The sequence below is a fragment of the Lissotriton helveticus genome, chromosome 7 (assembly GCF_964261635.1).
Source record: "Lissotriton helveticus chromosome 7, aLisHel1.1, whole genome shotgun sequence".
Taxonomy (NCBI): Eukaryota; Metazoa; Chordata; class Amphibia; order Caudata; family Salamandridae; genus Lissotriton; species Lissotriton helveticus.
Window position 1 is genome coordinate 1,265,514,621 of NC_136068.1, and position 21,660 is coordinate 1,265,536,280.

Below are 21,660 nucleotides of genomic sequence, written 5' to 3' on the forward strand. Positions count from 1 at the left end.
TGCAGTTAATGGTGCCACAGTAAATCTGGTAGTGATCATTATGTCTAAAAGAGCTGGTATGTTACAATATCCATACAGCAGTTTCTCAAACCCTGTCTGAGAATGAACAAGGAAACTGGGAACTTACAGTTCCACAGTACAGATTCTCTCTTTAAAAAATCTGTAGTTAAAGGAAAAGGGAAATGGCCTGTCACTAGCACAAATGGTGGTCAACTGAACTTGGCCAACTTCCATCGCCGGTCACAAAGGTAAAAAACATTGGTGGGATTCTTGACAGAATATTGTCCTTCGAAGGGACGTTTATGCAATCACGTCTGCTTTCTTTTTCACTATGAAACAATTAAGTAAAATCTTCCCCTTCATACTGAATGATCTCCGAAAACCGGTAATTTCTGCATTGGTACTTTCAAAAATAGACTATGCAAATGCTCTATTAGCGAACATTAGAGAGAAAAGTCTCAACAAGCTGCAGATCCTTCAAAACTCAGTTGCTCGCCTACTACTTGGCATACCTAAAAAAGAGTCAGTTTCAGCTGCCCTTCCACTTCTCCAATGGTTACCTATTCAGAAGTGCATACTTTTTAAAGCGCCATGTATTGCATTCATTGGGAAGGTCCTCAATATTTTAGGTGTTGTTTTCGCTGGTACATCCCGCCAAGATCTCTTTGCTCAGAATCACCGTTTAACATCATTGTCCCGAGAGCAAAGAGAGCAAATGGCGCGGGAGAAACTTCAAAGGTAGCACTTCCCATCTCTGGAACATCCTCCCCTCACTGTTTAAAAAAAGGAAATGGACCTCCTCACCTTTAGGAAAAAACTGAAAACATGTCTCTTTAAACTATAAGGATTCCTCTGTCTCTCGGCCAGCCCGTTAGCAAGCTCGCGCCTAGAAACCCTCAGGTAGTAGTGCACATTTTTTATAAAACATTATTTAATTTCATTTCAAATGCTGGGACCCTTGCTCTCTATTGAAATCAGTGAAATCTCATCCAGTTCCATGGGCTGGGAATTCTTCTTACTAAGGTTTAGTTTAGATAATATTGAAGCCAAAAAGGCTTTGAAGAAAGATTAACATTGGCCAGGAAAAACATTTATTTCTAGGATCTTACCAACAGAGTCTGTTACTGCTAAATGTCCTATTTTATGACATCATGAGACATCACAGTCCCAGCTGACCCCATCATCATTAAAGAAACTCAATCCCAAAAAACGGCAACCTCACTTTCTGAAAAAAATATAGTCTAAGTAGAAAACGCATAACGACCTCTGAAAGCTTCACTAATGTGTCTATAAGACAAATCATTATTTTTGCCACTTTCCTGTTAGCTTGGAAGCAGCAACCTTTTTGTCATATCTCACCAATAGCCCAAAACTCCTGTTTAGTCCTCCTTAGAATACAATTTACCTTTTGTTCCATCAGATCAGTATAAGCCTTCCAACCCTCAGTTTGTCTACCTAAATCATCAGTCCCTCTCTAATCTTGTAATTTCATTGCAAGGGATAGTTTTTCCAGTACAAGCTGTCTTCTATGCTGATGCCGGTATCAGTCACCGAATCTCCTCCCGCGTTGCCACCGGTGTTGGTGAAGGAAGGACTGGTCTGGGTCCTGGAGTCAGGCTGGAAGTCTATATTGGAGTTGGTGTTGAACCTGTTTTGAGTCCAAGGGGTTCAGATGGCACCGAGGATCGATCTGCCAGTGGGTAATCAACTGGGAGCCTCTGCGGATCTGTGTGACCCGAATGCGTGCCAGAAGAAGCCAGAAGAGTAGCAAAGATATGCTGCATGTCCTCCTTAAAGGCCTCGATTTGATGTGGCTTCACCGATGGCATTGTAAACTCACGGTGCATTGGCATCAACTGCAGAATTTGCCCAGAGAGATCATAATCAAAATTAATTAGCATCTTTACGCCCTTGTAACTTCTTTGATAGAGAGCGGCGGGATGGGGTCAAGTCCTGCTTCGCATTCTTATTCTTCTGCTTGTACTGTAGCTTACTGAAGGACTTCAACTGCGAAGTCTATTTCTCGTAAGAGCGGCTTTGGGAATGGCACTCACATAAGGCCCGTAACTGCTTCCTGTGTTTGGCAATGTACAACCTTGCAGCCCTGCATCATCATTGGGTGCAGGAGGGTGCACTCATCCCATGACTTGGAGTTGTGCCCCGAACCCAAGCATATTAGGATATGGAACACTCTTCCGCTGGCTCTTAAGAAGATCTCATCCCTGCTGGAATTTAGGAAACATCTTAAGACATGGCTTTTTAAAAACTAGTTTCCCTCTCACAGTATGCGGACCGTAAGCACCTAGACACCTAAGGGTATTGGTGCTCTATATAAATTGTTATAACATAACATAACATAACACCTCATGCAGGTCCATGACAGATATTTGTTTTCTGCAATCATGGAATGATTTGAAGCCCATAGATTTAGAAGGGGGCATTATTCCCATCCACACAGGATTTCATTCTGAGGGTCTTTGAAAACCGAAGAAAGTGGAAGTGGAGCTCTGGATCCATATACGAAAATGTGGAAAGAAAAGAGTTGATGTTGGACACAGGGGGTCATTTATATGTAGCTCGCTCTGTCACTTCTCAAATGAAGCCTATGCAGAGCTGCACTGTGCCACCTAGCGGCGTGCAGAGGCACTGTTATGAAAAGTTTCTGTATCCAGCCTGGTGCCTGGAGAATATTCTAAAGGTGAGGAATCTGCGGTTAGATAGAGAAGCCACCAGAAAGAGTGTTACCAAAAGTAACTAACGTGTTCCTCTTGGGTTATAATTAGCCTCTGAAAATATTTGCTGTAGTTATTATGACAGCCAGCCTGACTAAGAGTCCCGTCACATTGAAATTCCCTGCTAAAATTAGTTAATCATACACCAATAATGAGAGCTGATCCTGAATACCCTTAATTCTTGCTAGGCAAGTAGATGTTAGCAGTTAAATAAAAACAGCTTTCTAGCAGCAGCTTCACATCATATCTGCCTTCAGCATCCATAATTACGTCATAAACCAGCACTTTAAAATGTGTTCCACCACTACTTTCAGAGCTGCGCAGTTACCTGCAAGATCCAGTGCTGGCAGATCCTACCAGCCAGGACTCCACTGCTGTCTGCGCAGTGGGAGACTGACATTAGGAGACCAGTACATCTCCCAGACTTTCAAAGAAAAGAGACCACCACCCACATCAGCTGTTGATATAATTGTCTTTGCTTTGCCTCAGGGGTGAAACTGATCTGTACAGAAATTGGCCTTACCAACCTTGGGCTCCCACTGCCACAGCTGCCCAGTTACATGCATTTCCCAGTCCTGACCATTCCTACCAGAAAGGAATCCACTGATGTCTCCACACCACAAGACATTAGGAGGCAACTGCATCTCCCAGCCACCCACGGCATTGAGCCCACCAGCTATGTATGCCAAGCATGGTCTTCGCTTGGGTTCAGAGGTTGGATCTCCAGTCACTAACTGCTTTTTCTACTTCATTTCCCACTGGTATCACAACTCTGTTGCCCAGTTTAGGAATGCTTCACAGTTACTTTTGAACTTTCAACACCCAAAAATAATTTTGTGTCATAAACTTTCACTCACCTGGCCGCAATAAACATGTCCAACCTTTTTTAGTTTTTCTGACCTCCGACCATTTGTTTATCTTTTATTAACTAATTTAGGGGATTTTACTTCTTGTTTCAGAACCTCCAGTGACCCAATGTCGGACCAACTATGACAAGGTTTACAATCCTACTACATTTAATGGGTACACCCATATCACATATCATGCTTTTGAAACTTACTTTAGCAAAAGCATCCCAGTTCTACATTGGTCTGTTACTCCTAAAGTTTGGCATGATCCTTTTTTTCTATACTCTGTTGATCATCCACCGTGCCCTCCAAGGCACTATCTGCTAATTTCCCAGTTCTGTTCAAGGAAGACCAGATTGTGATCTCTGATCTCTTTAGCCCAATTTCTTAAGAATCTCTTGATCTTTATTTTTTAACTATGAGGGTAATTATGGAGTAGCATTCCACCTGGTGTAAACCTAGGGTCTTTCCTTCCTGACCCTTGGTTTTCACTGGACCTAAAACCAATGGTACATCAAAATCAATGGTGGAAAATATGCTCTGCAATTAAATTAGATTATCAATCCATTGTGGAAACATACAAATGGTGTCTCACCTGTAAAAAAATATTTTGGGATCATGAAATTAGCAGGGCTTTAGCTCAGTCAACTGCCTTTGTCTCTGCTGCCATAAACACTTTCAAGTTCATCCTTATGTGCCATGCCTTCCCATGACCTTTGCAACAGTTTAAATCTTTTTTGCTGTCATACGTAATAATGGAGGGCACACCCTTATTACTTCAACAATTTCAACTTGACGTCAATAAGGGTGACGGTTGTGGGCCAGTAGTGCCTGTCTGTCCTGTGGCCCCTGCAATGAGGTCTTTCACACAGCAAGGTGGTTCCTCTCCGTGGAGCATCACTCCCAGCGGGTCAAACTGAGTCTCCTTACATCGAACCATTTTGATGTTAACATCCACTCTCCATCTAAAAAATGCAAGTTCAATCTTACTGTACAAGTGAGTCCAAGACCTCCAGGAGGCCTTCCAGAACTGTCCTCGGCCTGCTTCACCCTCACCCATCCCCTTCCTTCCCTGAATTTGTGAGAATATTCATCACCCCTCCTTCAGGTTAAAGACACATGGGGAGTTTTCCCTTTTTCTTTAGGCCCTGGAGTTCTGATGGCTGAGGCTGCACACCCTGATTCTGGAGCCTGCTGTACCATCTTACTAGGCCATGGGTTTAATAAGATCTCATGACTTAAAATCTATATTAGCCCTTGACCCTAAATCCCTTCCCTCCAGATGCTCATGGATCAATTGATCAACTGAGTGCATCAAACCCCATGAGTGCCCTGACCAGCATCAAACATTTTGAAGTCAACCAGCTCTTCATGAGATACGGCCCCTTTGTCAGCAAATATTGACTCTTAACCTGTGTTCCTGGGCACCCTAAGCCATTACTTTTTAGTGGGTGGGACTCCCAGTTCTCTCGCCCTTCCCACTGCATGCACCCAGGGCCACTGAGCATCTAGGACGAAGGGCAGGTGTATCATACCACATTGGGTACATCGTAGCTTTTTGTTTGGCAACATAGTTTCATAGACTGTGCACTGTAAAGAAATCCACAGTAGTAGGACTGACACCACACGTTTTCCACGGACACCCGAGAACTCTCAAATCTAGCCTGCCCACCAGTCGAAATACCATTGTTCATAGATACCTGTATTATCTGAAATGGAGTGACTTCCTGCCTGTGCACTATACTGTACGTATACCTACGCCTGAAAGGGTGCTAGGCCCTTATATGCCTTTTTGTGTTGATAATTGTTTAAATGCCCAATGTTTACTTTATTTAAATAAAGAACTTATCTCTGGAACTTGCCATTCAGTTTACAGTGCGTGATCATAGTGCCATATTATGTATAGAACTTTTTTATTTAGTGGTATTATATAGTGTATACCTGGCATCTTTGAGTGTTAGGGCACTGTATATGATGCAAACACTGAAAATAGCTCAGAAAATAGCTCAAAAGGCGAGGAGTTCCACCAGGGGGACCACCCCATTCCAAGTAATTACAAACAATGTCTGCAGTCCCAAACCTTTCACCCACACATCATTGATTTCAGGTGTGGTAGTCTAATTGACTGGAAATAGTGTCCATAATGACCTGGAAGGAGATGGTCGCCATTAAGTTCACTGGTACACATGAATCCCCACCACAAATGGACCTAGAGAGAGCCCTCAGAATGAGGGTTCTGGACACTGGTTCCCTGATAGTCTTCTGTGCCCAGACTTTGGTTGGGGTGACTCTGTGGTTCCTCTCAGGATTCTATGTGGTTCCTCTCAGAATTCTCTGTTGTTTGACTGTAGGTTCTGGTCACACTCTGATGTCCTGAATTTTTCCGATGCTCGCACTGTGCATTGCCATAGCATTCTGCCCTGGGGCTCTCCTGTTCTTCGATTCTGTGGTCTGGTGGCCCCTGCTTGTGGTTTTCTTACTTGTTAGACTTTGCATTCTCGGATATTCTCAGCTTTGAGACTCGCCTATTCTCACACTGTGGTCTCCAATAATAGTCTGGCTGTGATAATTATCTGACATTTTCGGACTGGGGGTTCTCTTCCTAGTTAATCACTGGGTCTAGGTTCCTCCATGGCAGTATGGAAGGTGTCATATCTTCACAGGATGGATGCTGGTTGCTCTCTCTAAGGGCCCATTCACAGAATTAACTTAAGACAAAATCCTAAACTTACTACTTTTGGTATTCACAGAATGCATTTACTACCAAGGGTGTTGGTTTTCGGCCTCTCTCCTATCCCCAGAGAGTGGGTTACAGGTTGCTGCCCTATCCCAGATGAGTGGATTCCATGTCGCTGCCCTATCCCGGAGAGTGAGTTCCAGGTCGCTGCCCTATCCCCTAGGTTGGGTTCCAGGTCGCTGCCCTGTTCCCAGAGAGTGGGTTCCAGGTCGCTGCCCTATCCCCTAGGTTGGGTTCCAGGTCGCTGCCCTGTTCCCAGAGAGTGGGTTCCATGTCGCTGCCCTATCCCCTAGGTTGGGTTCCAGGTCGCTGCCCTGTTCCCAGAGAGTGGGTTCCAGATCGCTGCCCTATCCCCTAGGTTGGGTTCCAGGTCGCTGCCCTGTTCCCAGAGAGTGGGTTCCAGGTCGCTGCCCTATCCCCTAGGTTGGGTTCCAGGTCGCTGCCCTATTCCCAGAGAGTGGGTTCCAGTTGTTGCCCTATCCCCTAGGTTGGGTTCCAGGTCGCTGCCCTAGCCCCAGAGAGTGGGTTCTAAGTTATTGGTGTATCTGTCATGCACTCCAGGCTGCACTTGGTTGGCTCGCCTTCACCACACGCTTCTCTTTCAGGCCTGGCTCACAGAGATCGGCGAGTACGCGCAGAAGGATGTGGTTATTATGCTGCTGGGCAATAAGGTATGTGCCTCCCCGCTTGCAACATGTTCAGTTTTTTCTGCCTCATTAGATGTCAGTCACGTGCATCCTGTTTTTAATCTTTGTCGTTATTTTTCTGTTGAATGCAACAAGGTGACTGGCCCCCACGATCACCCAGAAGATAGTGTTGTCCTCACTTCCGGCCCAGACCGGTTTCTGCATTCTCTGCTCTTTCAGCAGCTGACAGACTAATGCTTTGTGCTGAGACTTAGGGGGTGTTTGCCATTGGCCTGCAGAGAGGCTGATGTGCCTTAATATTGCCTTAATATTGCTCCTAGAAGCTACAAAAAGCTTAGAGACCAGCAGGGTCGTCTCTATAAGTGAATTTTCAGGGAGGCAGACTATGGGCAACAGGTAAACCAGCTGGTGTCACTTACAAAAATGATATGTTTGCTTAAAATGTTTAAATCAGATTTTGTATATGTGTATATATCTAGATTAAGGTATTTATAGTTAGGACCAAAGTTTCCATAGGAAAAGCATTTTTTTGTTTTGCCAATAACTTTAGGGTGCTTTGACGAATCTCCACTATATTTTCCCAAAACTTCCCCTTTTTGGTTTAGGCGCTTTGTTGAACGTTTTGGGGTGCTCTGCCAATCGTGGAACCAAAAAAAGGGGGGTCCCAAAACGCATTTGAACCCATGTTAAGTCTATGGGGATTTTGACATTTTTGAACACGACTACAGCCTGAACTGCTGAACGGAATTACACCATATGTGGCAGAAAGCTAGATGTTATCCCAGCGTACTTTTTGTGATTTGTTATAACCTCCCCGGGGCTAACATAGATAGTAATGCGTGGAGGGATCCGCCCCCCCACGCAGACCCGGTGACTGCCACCTCCCCGGGGCACAAATACAATTACGAATGGGGCCCATGGCAGACCCCTGATCCCGGGGACCACTAGCTCCATGGGGCCCTATGTGGCCCTGGGAACCACCAACCCCCAGGGCCAGCTCCAGCAATGTCCTGGGGTACCCACCCCGAGATATTGCAGTTTGCTATGGCATGTCAGGAGCACTGCTCCCGCCACGCCATAGCAAACAGTGTACTCCGCTTTGAGCAAGCAAGAGCATTTTGCTCTTGCTTGCTCAAAGGGGAGCACTTTGCTTTTACACATAGGGAGCTGCATGTCAGCAGCTCGCTACGTGTAAAAGCAATGCCAGCTGCAGCAGAAGGCGGGGAATCAGCAGGGGCCACAAGGCCATCAGTCTCCCCCTGCAGTCCCCAACATAGTGGCCAGGCCCTGGGGGATGGGATCCCCAGGACTGAAATCGGTCTGGAGAGGGGGGCGCACGGCCTCCTTCCCCTTTTAAAAGTTTTTTATAAATGCCTGGCACTGGGGGTTGGGGTCCCTGGTGCCGAAAGTGTTCTTGGGAGGGGCCGTGCGGCCCTTGCCCTTTAAAAAAAAAAAAATTATAATAAAAAAAGGGCATGCCCCAGGAGATGGCGTCCCCGAGGCCAAAAATGGCCCAGAAAGGGAGCCGCTCGACTCCCTCCCTCTGAATTATATATTTTTTTTTATAAAAGGCCGGGCCCTTGCCCTTTAAAAAAAAAAAAATTATAATAAAAAAAGGGCATGCCCCAGGAGATGGCGTCCCTGAGGCCAAAAATGGCCCAGAAGGGGGGCCGCTCGACTCCCTCCCTCTAAATTATATATTTTTTTTTATAAAAGGCCGGGCCCAGATGATGGGGTCCTCGGGGCCAAAATCAGCCCAGGAGGGCAGGGTGTGTAGACCCCTTCCCATTGTTTTATATTAAAAACATGTTAAAGGGTCAGGACCCAGGGGATGGGGTCCCTAGGATCCAAAATGGCCACGCAACCTTGCTAAAATCGAAACAAAATAAAAAAAGAACGCAACTTGCTGGAGGCCCCGCCCCCTCTCTCCACTACTCTGCAAACGCACCTCCTGGCACTCTCCTGGTTGGGGGATGATGTCCCCTTGGCTGCTGAGGGTCCTTAGGGGCCAACAAGACCTTCTGTTACCTCAGCAGAGCCCACGCAGTGGGAGTGTTGAGAGGTGGTCTGAAGCCATGCCCCTTTCTCCACCACTCTACAAGCGCCTCTCAGTGCACAACTGGTGGTGGATGAGCCCCCCTCTTCTCAAGAGGGCCTCAGGACTAGAGTGGACTTCTTCCCCCAGCTAGTAGCACGCCAAGAGGTGTGTTTGCAGAGTGGTGGAGAAAGGGGACATGGCCTCTATAAACCTCTCAGCGATCTACCTGTGTGGGTCTTACTGGAGGCATCAAGAGAGCTAGTTGGCACCCTAATACCCTCAAGAGCCAAGGGGACTTAATCCCCCTACTAGTAGTGCGTCAGGAGGCACATTTGCACAGTGGGGGAGAAAGTGGGCATGGACACGGAAAACCTCATAGGAAACCCACTGTGTGGGACTTGCTGGAAGTAACAGGAGAGGTAGTTGGCCCCCGAAGGACCCTCAATAGCCAAGGGGATTTCATAACCCTACTAGTAGTGCGCCACGAGGCGTGTTTGCATAGTGGTGGAGAAAGAGGGCGTGGCCTACTATCAGGTCTCAGCAATCCTGCTGTGTGGGACTCTTGCCATACATCTATCAGGTCTCCTGAGCTTCGTTCAGCCTTTTAATGAAGGTGCTACTACAGCTGACAGGTGATCAAGGACTGGGTCATTCGACGGGTGTCCTCGTTTCCTGCATTAGGCAATGTGGGAAGAAGGGGTCAAGACAGATGGATCCCCACCTCCACAAGAGTGGTGTCGGGGCAACCCAGGGGCAAGGTGAGGCAAAACCTCTCCCTTTTGTCCATGGGGAATGTGGGGGTGAGGAGGAGGAGGGCTGAAAATACCCATGCTTGGGCAAGCCTGGGGTGGCACTACATACCCCCAACCCTTGTGAAAGGTGAGGGCAGACCAGGACATCTGTCAGCTGGCCATGAAGCCATTTTAAAAAAAACATATTTCTGCCTGACATAAAATTTGAGGTCAGCCCTTGGGAATGAAAGGGGGAGGTCACATAAACAACCCTCTCGACCTTGTGGGCTTGGAGAACTTAATAAATACCCCTGGGCAAGGCGCAGTTCGGATTACCAAATAGGCAAAGTAGGCACCGGCCTATGGCCCCACTCCTTTCAGGGGCCTGTGACAATGGATCAAAATAATATTGATTTGATCTTGAAAGAAAATTACAATCAAGCTTTCTTAAATAGTGTTTCCAAAGGAGAAAAAAATTGATCAGCTCAAACAACCAAACACTTTACATTAAAGACTCTGTAGAGAAAAGGCTGTATTGATGTACTGTACCCATTATCAACTTAAAGTACATAAACCAGAGACATAAGATTCACATAATGGCTTGTCTCTTAAAAGCTCATTTTCTGGCAGCTGTCAGTTTGTAAACAAAAATAGGGTTCATTGGATATTAGAAGATAATTTGCTAGGGGGGCCTCGATATGTAGACTGCTTAGGGGCATCCACAGGGTTTAATCCGGCCCTGGCAAGGTGTGAGTCAATACCAACCTCCAAGCCCTTAGGCATGTCCTGGAGTGTCTGATAACATTGGGTGATCTTTTACTGACCCTTGTCCTCTTAACCGGGCAAGGCGATGGCAGGGGAGGAAAGAAAAATAACCCGACGTAATCCCATTCTTGCAGTTTGAACCAAATGTAAGTCAAAGGGCCTTCAAATTTGAACCTTTTAGTGTACAAAATATGTTGCAGAGAGGCCAATCATTATAAGGGGGCAGGGGTCCCTAATCTACTCTCAGCTGACAGCAGCACTGTGCCCATAAGTGAACAGCGCAGCAGGACAGCTGTCTCTGCTCTTCTTTATCGTCTTTCTAGCAGGGTCAGCTGGTGTGTTGAGGTGCAGAGGGTTCTGGCTATACCTTGGCCTCTCTGACAGATAACCCAATGGCACCAGTCATCACTGAAGTCCACTCCGCTGCCCGAAACCACAGTTTGCAGGAATCCAACCCTGGAAGACATCCCTAGGAGTGCCGTTGCTACCACTTTGGTAGTAGTGTCCTGGGGCCACAGTACTATTAGACCCTAAACTGGACAACCAAGTACTCCTCTACAGCTCTGGACTCTTATCAGGGTAGCAAGAAAGAGCAGTCCAATTAAGTAGTCTTTGCCTTTTACCACAGCTGCTACTATGTTTATTCTAGGTCGCCTGGCTTTGAAACTTTATTGCCATTGAGTCTGCTATAAAAGAACAAAAGAACAAAAGGAGGTGCCACGGTGTGGGCCTCTTCAGCATTGTCCTGATGATTAATTAAGCTTAACAAACTGTTGTATTTGCCTTGCATTGCCTTATGATACACATGATTATAAGTCAGACAGTCTGAGTATTCTCTTTGCATTCTGGTACTTGTGGTACAACATATACAATATGAAAAACAATACCACAAGTAACATAATGCATGAATTGAGATTTGGGAACTTGAGTGCCCTAAAATAGTATAAAAGATACTGATAGGAAGCAAAATACTCAACTCTGAAACAACAGCCAATCTTTCATCTACCCTGTCTTTTATGCGTGTAAATTGTCACTGGAAATTAACATTGCCAGCATAATGTCTGGTGATTGACTGAATTACCAACTTCAGAGGTGACCTGCTGCTGATGTTGGCTTTTCTCTCTACATGTGATGACATTTCTCCATATTAGCACACGGGATGGTAAACTTGTTTCTAAAACTTTATGGCTCTTGGCACATTCTGTACTGCTTCTTGTGGTGCCCTGTGCAAATGGGCAAGAGGCACTGGTGTAGAGTTTGGCATTGTGTACCAATTCCCATCTTTATTAGTTCAGTGAAGACATGCCTGTTGTCACCATATGTGGAGAGCATCATTGAAGGTGCTGGGTTACACACTCCATCCTTCTACAACATGGAATTTAAGGGCTCTGAGTTATGACTTTTCTATTCGCAAAAAGTGGTTGCAAAATGCGACCGAAATTCGGAGAATGGAAAATAATTTTGCAAACCGCACTATGAACTAATAGGTAAGTTCACAAAATTCTGAATTGTAGTGTGGTCACAATTCGACCTACCTCGTTAATATGCATGAGGCAGCTTGAAAATTGCGATTCACTAGGAGTGGCTAGAGTCACAGTCATGGTGGCCTGCTGTTGTCAGCAGACCACCATGTCTGTGATTGCTTTCAATAAAGCATTTTTTTTTAATTATCAAACAGAGGATCAGTCACTCTGTAAGAGGAAACTACATCAAGATAAACAAGAAGAGCCCTTCCTTCATCCAATCTGTGGAGCCTAATCTCTTCCTCTGATTTAGGAAAGAGAAAACTCAATGTTTTCTCTTTCCTAGATCAGAGAAAGAGCTCTTCTTGTTTATCTTGATGTCATTTCCTCTTACAGAATGACTCATCCTCACTATGTCAATTTTGGACCAGCAAAAAGAGGGCAAAATAGATATCCTCCCTTAGTAGGTGGTACGACCCTGATGACCATGGTCCATGGGTCATCAGGCACGTTTTGCTCTTAAAGGCAGTTTCACAAGGGGGATGACAAAATATCTTGCAGACGTTCAGGGGCCTCAGCTGCGAATATTTGCTTAGCAGCCACAGGGGCTACACCTTGTACTTTTGTTCCTCAACCACAACATGTGTCAACTGGTGCACACAACTTTTCAGTCCTTTTGAGTGAGGTCAAATTAACTATTAACTCGATTCCCAGGAACAGATCTTCTGGCCTTATGGGATTCCAGACACTATTTTAAAACAAGCAGCATCCCAATGGACGAATATTTTGCTGCCTCTGAATAGCTCCTATTTACTATCTCGTACAATTCCGGAGAGCTGGTGGAGATCCCTGCTGATCCCTATTCACAAAAAAAGTTACAACTAAATTCGATAAAACTTCCGGCTAATTGCTCTTTTTGACATGCAATGGAAAGTTCTATGTGGAACTCCTCTTTAACCCCTTCGATGCTCATGACGGAACGGTTCCGTCATGAGCTACGGTTGAGCTGTGCTCATGACGGAACCGTTCCGTCATGACCACGCCCGTTTTTATTAGGGCCCAGCACCGGAGGGGGAATCGCGGTCGCGCTGAAAAGGTTAAAGAACTGGAGAGATGGGTAGCTGAAAAAAAGTATCGTTTTTAGTCAGTTTGGCTTTGAGAAAGACTGTTGTATAGATGGCAACTTGATATCTGGCCATGCTTTTCGAAAGCACTATGAAAACAAAAAGTAAACAGCTATACATAGGTTTTACAACAGCCTTTGATAATTTCAATAGAGGCAAGTTATAAGCAAAACTTGCAAAATGGGTTATCCCGTTGACATTAGAGCAAATATTAGCCTATATACAAATACATGGGTAAAGATGAAATTAACCTCTAAATGAGCCCCTTCTGGTAAAACTCCCACTAATAACGGGTTGAATCAAAGCTGCATATTAGCCCCACTTCTTTTAAGCCTTTCTTTAGCAGATATGATAGACGCCTTCCATTCCACACAGAGTGCCCACTAAAGCTGGCAGATCGAAAGGCAGACATATTGCAGTATGCTGATGACATCATGCTAGTGGATCAATGGGGCTCAACAGAACAGAAGTAGCCCAGGCATAACTGAAAGCTGTACAGTCATGGAATGCAAACTCACCCTAGTGCCACTTTATGAAATGGTTGCTTTTAGCTACACATTGTCAGATTCACTAGATACAATTCATTGCAACGTTTTCTCTCCCTATTTCGAATTCCAGAAGCAACTTTCCAAGCTGAACTGCAACTAGAGAGAAACCTGGTGGAATGTAAATTGAGGCTATAATCTAGAGATTTTTGTTCGTATTGTAATAAGCTTAAAATGGCCCAATTTAACACTTTACAGAATATCTTATGAGCTACAATAAACAAATGGAACTCGTAGCAGAATTTAGATTTAAGATCGTCCATACAGGATTTGGAGCTGTGACGCTCTGGAATAAGGCACACCCGTGCAAGTTAACATCTAAGCTCCTGAATAAACAAGCTAAACTGATATCCGCCACGAAGCAAAAAATCCAGTTCTAACCCAGCACTTGCACTTTATACCACATCTGACATCCAACAATATTTAAAACAAATGTAGCCACTGGGATGGAAGTGACAATTGATGAGATATCGAATTGGCCTTATCCACTGAGACTTCTAATATGACAGGATAAAAAGCGGAGTGGTACGATCAAGCCGCCTATGCGGGTCAGCACAAGAACCTTTAATCCACGTTGTTTGCACCTGTCCTAACCTAACTGAATTGCTGAATTAATGGCTTAAATGCTTAAACATACATCTGCGCCTGTAACACAGCGGCGGAAACCTGTTTGAAGGCAGATTCTGGCCAGCTCACCTCTCGGTTTTTAAAGTTCATACAGCTGGCTATTGAAGAACTGAGCAATCCTGGGGTAGAGGCACAGCCAGATGCCAGGGACCCATTAGGTAGCTGTAGCTGAACTTCGGAGTTCTATAATATGGACATAGCATTAATGATAAATGGAACCTTAAATTATCCTTATATAGGAGCCGATCGCTATACATTGTGACTTCTGTGAATTGCACTGAGTTAATTGACTGTTTTTAGATGAAAGTTTGTTTGTTGCTTTTCAATAGATTTTAAAATGTTTGTCACGATTTTAAAATCCTGCATAAAGGATGTCTACTAGATAGGATCCTGACTTCCCCAAGTCTTCTAGCTGAAGTACCTGCTACCATGGAATAAGTTTTTAGTTTTAATAGTCTAATGTCTACTGACTTCAGGGGTTGAATAGAAAAATCCACTAGAGCCTCCAAAATCAACGACAGATCCCACGCAGACAATAGAAGAAACAGGGCGTATATTATTAAATGCCCTGAACAGACTCTGACCTAAACCCCCATCTGAAGTGTTCCCTTATGTGCCCCTGAAGGCTCCCATGGCAGCCCACAGTATCTTTAAAGTGGTGACTTTCAGACCCATGTGTAACAAACCTAGAGAAAGGTAAAATAGGGGCCAACTCCTCTAGTCGAGGCGTAAGTTGCTTCAGTGCACACCATCTAATAAAAGATCATCAGTATTTGGCATAGGACTTTAAAATAGATGATCTACTGGATGCCTGAAAAGTCACAGCAACAGACTGCTTGTAGATTACTCGCTGCCTTTCCATCTCGGTGCCATCACTTTGAGCCTTGCTAGGGTCCCCTGAAGCAGCATTGGAAAAGCCAGAGGAGAGGAAAACGTATCCGAAAGAGAAACTCCTGACCCACCCTCATGCCTCTCAGGAGAGGAAACCAACAAGAGTGGGTCCTGTTGGAGCAACCAAGATCACTGCTGCCCTCTCCTTCCTCACTCTAAAGAAGAACCTGAGAATTAGAGGGAAGAGGAAAAGCATATTAAAGCCCCTGAGGCCAAGGTCCGCGAGGAGGGAGAGCCCTCTTCTCTCCCTCCCTTCAGCAAAAACTCTCCACCTGAGCATTAGGGAAGGAAGCAAACAGATCTTATATTGGTCTACCCCACTTGTTGCAAATCTGAGCAAACACTTGAGGATGTAAACAAAAGTCTGTGAACGAAGGAATGCTCCTGCTCAGACTGCCCGCAATTGTGTTGCACACACCATGAATGTGATCTACTGAACTGAGATCAGAGAGAGTTCCACCCAGTAAAAAAATTGATCTGAGATCCTGGAGAAGGTCCCTGATCTTGTTCCCCCATGCGTCTGCTCATATATGACTTTTCTGTCATATTGCACATCCTCCTCAGAACTACCCTTTCCCCTAAAAACCTACATAGGAGCAACAGAGATAGACGAATGGCTTCTAATTCCCTCCAGATGTAGGACTTGAGGCTCTGAATTAGGGGCTAAGTACCCCACCACCTCATGGTCCCCCTGCAATGGCCTGTTGGATCCCAAAGACTTTTGCATTAGGGTAAGGATTGAGTATATATCCTGCCCAATCTCATCTTAAGGGAGTGGGGTGATAGCTCTTTTTTCTAATAGAGCCTGTATTCTCTCCCTTAGAGTCATGTCCTTGACTGAGATTTTGGGAAAAGATGTAGGGATGGGCCCCAAATCTCGAGGCTATTTTGAGAAGTCCAAATTTCCAAATTTGTCAGTTCCAATTCTGAAAAAATAATCGACTGGATACAAAGATTAAAACATTTCCTATCAAATTCAATCATCAACATGTAATATCAAATTTGAAATATTAAAACTAAAATGTTGACAGTATTTAATGCGGCAGTATCCATTCTAATAATAACTCCAATTTCAGGTATACAAATGATTGAGGTTAAAGGAAAATTACCTTGCTATTGCAGGCAACAAGATCTAATAGAGCCTAGAATCTCCTAGTGCGATGACCATGCAAGCATGATAAATGTGGCCTCCACAAAGACCACAAAAATGAACTCATTTGACATAGAATAGAATCAAAATGTGGTGGTAAATTAAAAACAATAAAAGTGGAATTTTGACAATACTTACATGGGTAGTATCCTTTTGATAATAACTGCAATTTCAGAGGTACCAACAAAAAAGGGTTAAGGAAACTGTTACAAAGATGGTCAGCAGGCGGAAGAAGAACAGAATCCAGATGGGTTCAGGTAGGCTTTATTCACCGTCTCCCTTGCTCCACTCCTGTCACAGCCTAGGTGCCTCACAAGCATAACTCAACATTCTAAGGCACCCTCCAGAACCCACAGAAGGAACGTTCCACTTTACATGGGAAGAGAGGGGGAGGAGGAAGGTACCAAGAGGAAAGAATTAAATCGCAACAGAAACCTACCTTACTATTGCAGGCACTAAGATCTAACAGAACCTAAAATCTTTTGGCGCATCAACTTAGCTGACAAAATGAATTTGGCCACTGCAAAGATCACAGCTGTCCTTGTGTCGCTTTTGCATATCCTCAGTGAATTAATGCCGGCAGTCAATCAGACCCAAAGGCGACACATTGGATCAATTCACCTGAGCCTCGGTCTGGAATATGCCCTACAAAAAAATAAAAAGTGCTCCTCCAACTTTTCGGAGGAATTAGAGACTGGGCAAAGATTAGATTTGTCAGATGACAGGGCCCACTGTGAGGTGTGGGGAGCCAAAGGGAGATGCCATAATGAAGCTGCAGGTAAAGGGAGTGTGCCCAGGGCAGGTTAATGTAATCCAGGACATACTCAAATTCAAATTCATTTCTGTGTTTAAAAAAGACATTGGTCTTGCTACCTGTTGAGTCTAAAGACTCGCTAAATGCAATAAAATGTTCCTGGTATGACCGTTTGACAACACCTTTAGCATTGCTATTAAGTGGTGAAGGGGCAAGCCATAAGCTACCCAGTCGTAAGCTATGAAAGGTCTATTTAATGTATGCCAACCAGGGAATCTTATGTGAATCTTTTAAGGGAATGACCTCACTTAGGGCTTCTCTGTACGGATTTAAAGCCTCTGTTGACCATACCTGAAGCCAGTACATTAAAGGTGACAGTAGTCCTGGATCTTCTATAATGGGCTTACAGGTGAGATCCAATCTGAGCAGCCGGAGTGAAATCCCACGCTCCAGACAGGTAACAGTCCTTATAAAGGTTTTCTCACCCACATCAAGAATCGAGCAGTCACTATGACCCCACAACTCAGCGCCATACAAAGCGGCGCTCTTGACATAGGCATTCTAAATCTGTATCACGAGGAAGAACAGGTAAGATGAAGTTTATTAAGCAAACCTCAAGATGGCACTATGGTTGATAAGTGCATGGCTCTTTTGGATTTGGGGTCCCCAGTGCTCCTTATTCGCCAATCTTGATTGCCAAATAGTCGAATTCCAATACTCTCTCAAGAGGAGCTCCTCTGAGAAGTCTACGCCATACCGTATCTTGATGATGCTTTATACCCAACCTTCCGCAATGTCCTTTTTTATGCATGAATACACCTCTGAATCTTTTCCCCACTGCTTTTAAAGAAACTAGCAGGTAATTGTCAGCACTTCTGTCTCAACAACCTTGACTCGTTGTTTGAATCATCCTTTCCTCCTGATTTTTAAGGTTGGAACTTCTTTCTCCTAGCTGAAGAATATTTAGTTATCTCCTTATAAGATACAATGGAATGTTGATTCCACACTTTTAAAAACTGGATGCTCTCCCCTTGTATGATTTATTTATTTTTTTACAGAGTTTTATATAGCACAAACTTGACCCAAATCAGGTATCAGAGCGCTCTACATAGCACCAGTTGCATTACATGAGGTCACATTCATTTTGTTAGGCACGGGGAGATTAAGTGATTTGCCCAGGATCACAGGATGTTCAGCGTCATTGCCGAGACTCAAACCCAGTTTCCCAGATTCAAGGTCGGCCACCCTAGTCCTTAGGCCAACTCCTCAAGCTTTCTGTATTTAAATGATTTGCTTATCATGGTGTTCCCCTGATCACCAAATAACTTCTTGCCATCCAAGGGCATCTGCAGGAGGGACAATGTTCCTGACTCCTCAGCCTTCCATTTTCTTTTTTTTGGTGTGCATTTTCTATGTAGCCAAGCTCAACCCACAGGCATTGAAGCTCTTTACATGAGCACCAGATTACATTACACAGTATCAGGTTCATTTATTTATTCTTTTTGGGCACGGAGAGGTAAGTGGCTCTGGGAATGAAACCTGGTTCCTCAATTACAAAATCGATACCTCTGCCCATCAGGCCACACCTCCTCCCATCCGATCATCCAGAGGTTTGGTCTGGCCGGAACCATTGTTGCCGCTGAGGCAGAGGTCACACTCAATGACACATCAGCTAGAAATGTAGCGTCCAGCTCCATCTGTGTTGGGAGGTCCGGACATTCAGTGCCCTCTCGGATCACAACCAGAAGTCTCTGACTAGAGACAGTGCTGTAAAGGCAGGGTAACTAACAGCTTTGGGGCTAAAAGTTTCCACTGGAATAGCTTTTCTAAGGCAATTATGCATCTTTTCATCTAAGAGTCTGTAAGAGATCAATTCTCTGGATTTACAGTCAATCAAAGTGGCCATATTTTATTTATTTATTATGCATCTTATACCGCGCAAACTAAACCCGAAGGTGTCAAGGCGCCTAACAAAAAGATCAAAATGCAGGGCACATCTACTCATATGCTTGTACAAAGAGACGTGTTTTAAGGGCAGATCTAAAAGTCTGTAAGGAGGGGAGGGACCTAAGTTCTAACGGAAGATCGTTCCACCATTTAGGAGCCAGATGGGAGAAAGCCCTACCACTCCATCTGGTTTTCCGGATACGCGGGACGCGGAGAAGAAGATGATTCGAGGAGCGGAGGTTCCTGCCAGGGTTATAGTAAGACAGGATGGATCCGATGCCTGTAGGGCTGCTTTTCGCCAGAGCCTTATAGACCATACACATGGACTTGAAGACTATCCGCTCCTTAATCGGAAGCCAGTGAAGCTGCTTCCTGGCCAGCGTGGCCGAAGAGCGGCGGGGGAGATCAAGGACAAATCTGGCTGCCGCGTTCTGGACTACCTGCAAGCGCTGCAGCTGACTCTTATTCAGTCCAGCATACAGTGCATTGCAGTAGTCCACGCGGGAACCCAAAAGGGCGACCGCAAGTTGCCTTCTTGCCTGCAGGGAAAGGTAGTGCCTAATTTTCCTTAGTATGTGGACTATACCCCAACAGGTGGATACAGTCCTATTAACCTGTTGGCACATACCAAGGATGGGATCGATCATGACCCCAAGATTTTTAGCCAAAGATGTAGGTTTAGGGCAGGCACCCAATGAGTCAGGCCACCACTCCATAGACCAGATCTCTTCCTTTCCGCCGAACACCATCACCTCGGTCTTCTCCCCATTCAATTTCAGTGAATTGTAAACCATCCACTGGCTGACAGCCTCCATACAGGATCTAAAATTGGAGGCTGTCAGCACGGTTGACTGGGAGAGAGACACGAGGATCTGGGTGTCATCCGCGTAGGAAACTACCTCCATCCTAAAAGATCTAATGAGTCTGGCAAGGGGGGTCACGTAGATGTTAAAAAGGGTGGGACTGAGCGCCGACCCCTGAGGGACCCCACATTGCACAGACAGGGATGGAGATAGAAATTTTCCCAGCATTACCCTCTGCTCTCTATGCTCGAGAAAAGAGGAAAGCAGCCCCAGGGCTGCCCCCCGGACCCCAATCTCACCCAGTCGAGATGTTAGGACACGGGGAGAAAGGGTATCGAAGGCAGCCGTGAGGTCCAGAAGGATCAGGAGGGATGTCCGACCCCCATCCACGCTCGTGCGGATGGAATCGAGCACCAGGGTGAGGGCAGACTCGGTGCTATGTTCCCTCCTGAAACCATGCTGGGAAGGATCCAAGCAGCCCGAATTCTCCACAAAGACAGCAAGATGCCCATTTAAATGGGCCTCTAACATCTTCGCGGGCGCTGGGAGCAGTGAGATGGGGCGAAAGTTCTTTAGTACCCCTGGATCGAGGGAGGGTTTCTTAAGCAGTGGTTTTACCACAGCATTTTTCCACTGCTGTGGAAGACACCCTCCCTCATTACCCCATTCATGATGTCAAGCAAAGGGGGTAAGAGAGATCCTCTACACTGCTTCAGGATCTTAAGAGGGCAAGCATCAAGCGGAGACCCTGATTTCGTTTTGTCAAGCAGCGTCTCAAGATCTTGTAGAGAGAGCGGAGGAAAGGATTCCAGACAGCCGGCCAAGGGAAGCTCTGCCGAGGAGACGTCCAAGACCACAGTAGCCGGTGGCTCAGCCGTTGATAATCTCTGTGACTCCAGGGAGGTATAAATGTCCGATAGTTTGGACTGAAAAAAGAGAGCTATGTCATTGCAGAGCTCCTGAGATGGAATTACAGGATCGGGGACCTGAAGAGATGTAAGAGAGTCCACAATCCTGAAGAGCTCTTTGGGAGATGAAAGAGAAGCTGTAAGGGCCGTGAAGTAGTCTTGTTTGGTCCCAATGACTTCCAGCTTATATCTTTTAAGCAGGGTTTTATGAGCTTCCCTGTCTTTTTGGTCCCAACTGGTATGCCATAGACGCTCCTGCCTCCTTACTTCCTGTCTAAGGAGTCTTAGCTGTTCAGAGAACCAAGGGGCTGAGGGTTTTTTCCTGGCTGAATAACAAGACCGAGCCGGTGCCAGTTCATCCAAGGCCTCAGTGAGAATTTTATCATATTGCGGCACCACCAGAGAAAGGTCCAACTCCCGAATTGAAGACAGACTAGGAATCCACGGGTCAAAGGAGTTTTCCCCGATGTTTTTAAGATTCCTACGTACTTCAAAAGTACTCGGAACTTTTCTAGGGATCTCCTGGCTAGGGAAGGCCACGTTGAAAGGAACGGCCAGGTGGTCTGACCAGGAAAGAAGAAAAGGATCCGTTACTGACAGTCTCTGGTCATTAGAAAAGATCCCATCGAGCGTATGCCCCGCTCGGTGGGTGGGTCCTTTCACCAGTTGGGTGAATCCGCAAGCTGTCAGTGCTTCCAGCAGAGCGGAGGTGTCATGAGCCTCCAACAGCTCTAAGTGAAAATTAAAATCACCCAGAATCGTTAAATTCTCACAGCCCAAGTAAGGTTCCAGAAACTGAATCAATTTCAGGCTAAAGTCTGTTCTAGGACCGGGCGGACAATAAACCAGAATCCCGTTAAATGGAGGGACTGAAGAGTCATATAATGAAAAATGCAGCACCTGGATAGCGTCCTTAGGGTCAGATAAGGGCATAATATGACATTGGAACC

General features: G+C 45.4%; 1 protein-coding gene across 3 annotated transcripts in view; it reads left to right on the forward strand.

Moving 5' to 3' along the window:
- RAB37 (RAB37, member RAS oncogene family) overlaps window positions 1-21,660 on the forward strand; it is a 425,057-nt gene that overhangs the window by 309,625 nt on the left and 93,772 nt on the right. For all 3 annotated transcript variants that reach the window (XM_078654470.1, XM_078654467.1, XM_078654468.1), the window contains one exon: window positions 6,923-6,988. In XM_078654470.1, coding sequence (XP_078510596.1) covers window positions 6,923-6,988 — 66 coding nt within the window. The remainder of the gene's footprint in view (window positions 1-6,922; window positions 6,989-21,660) is intronic.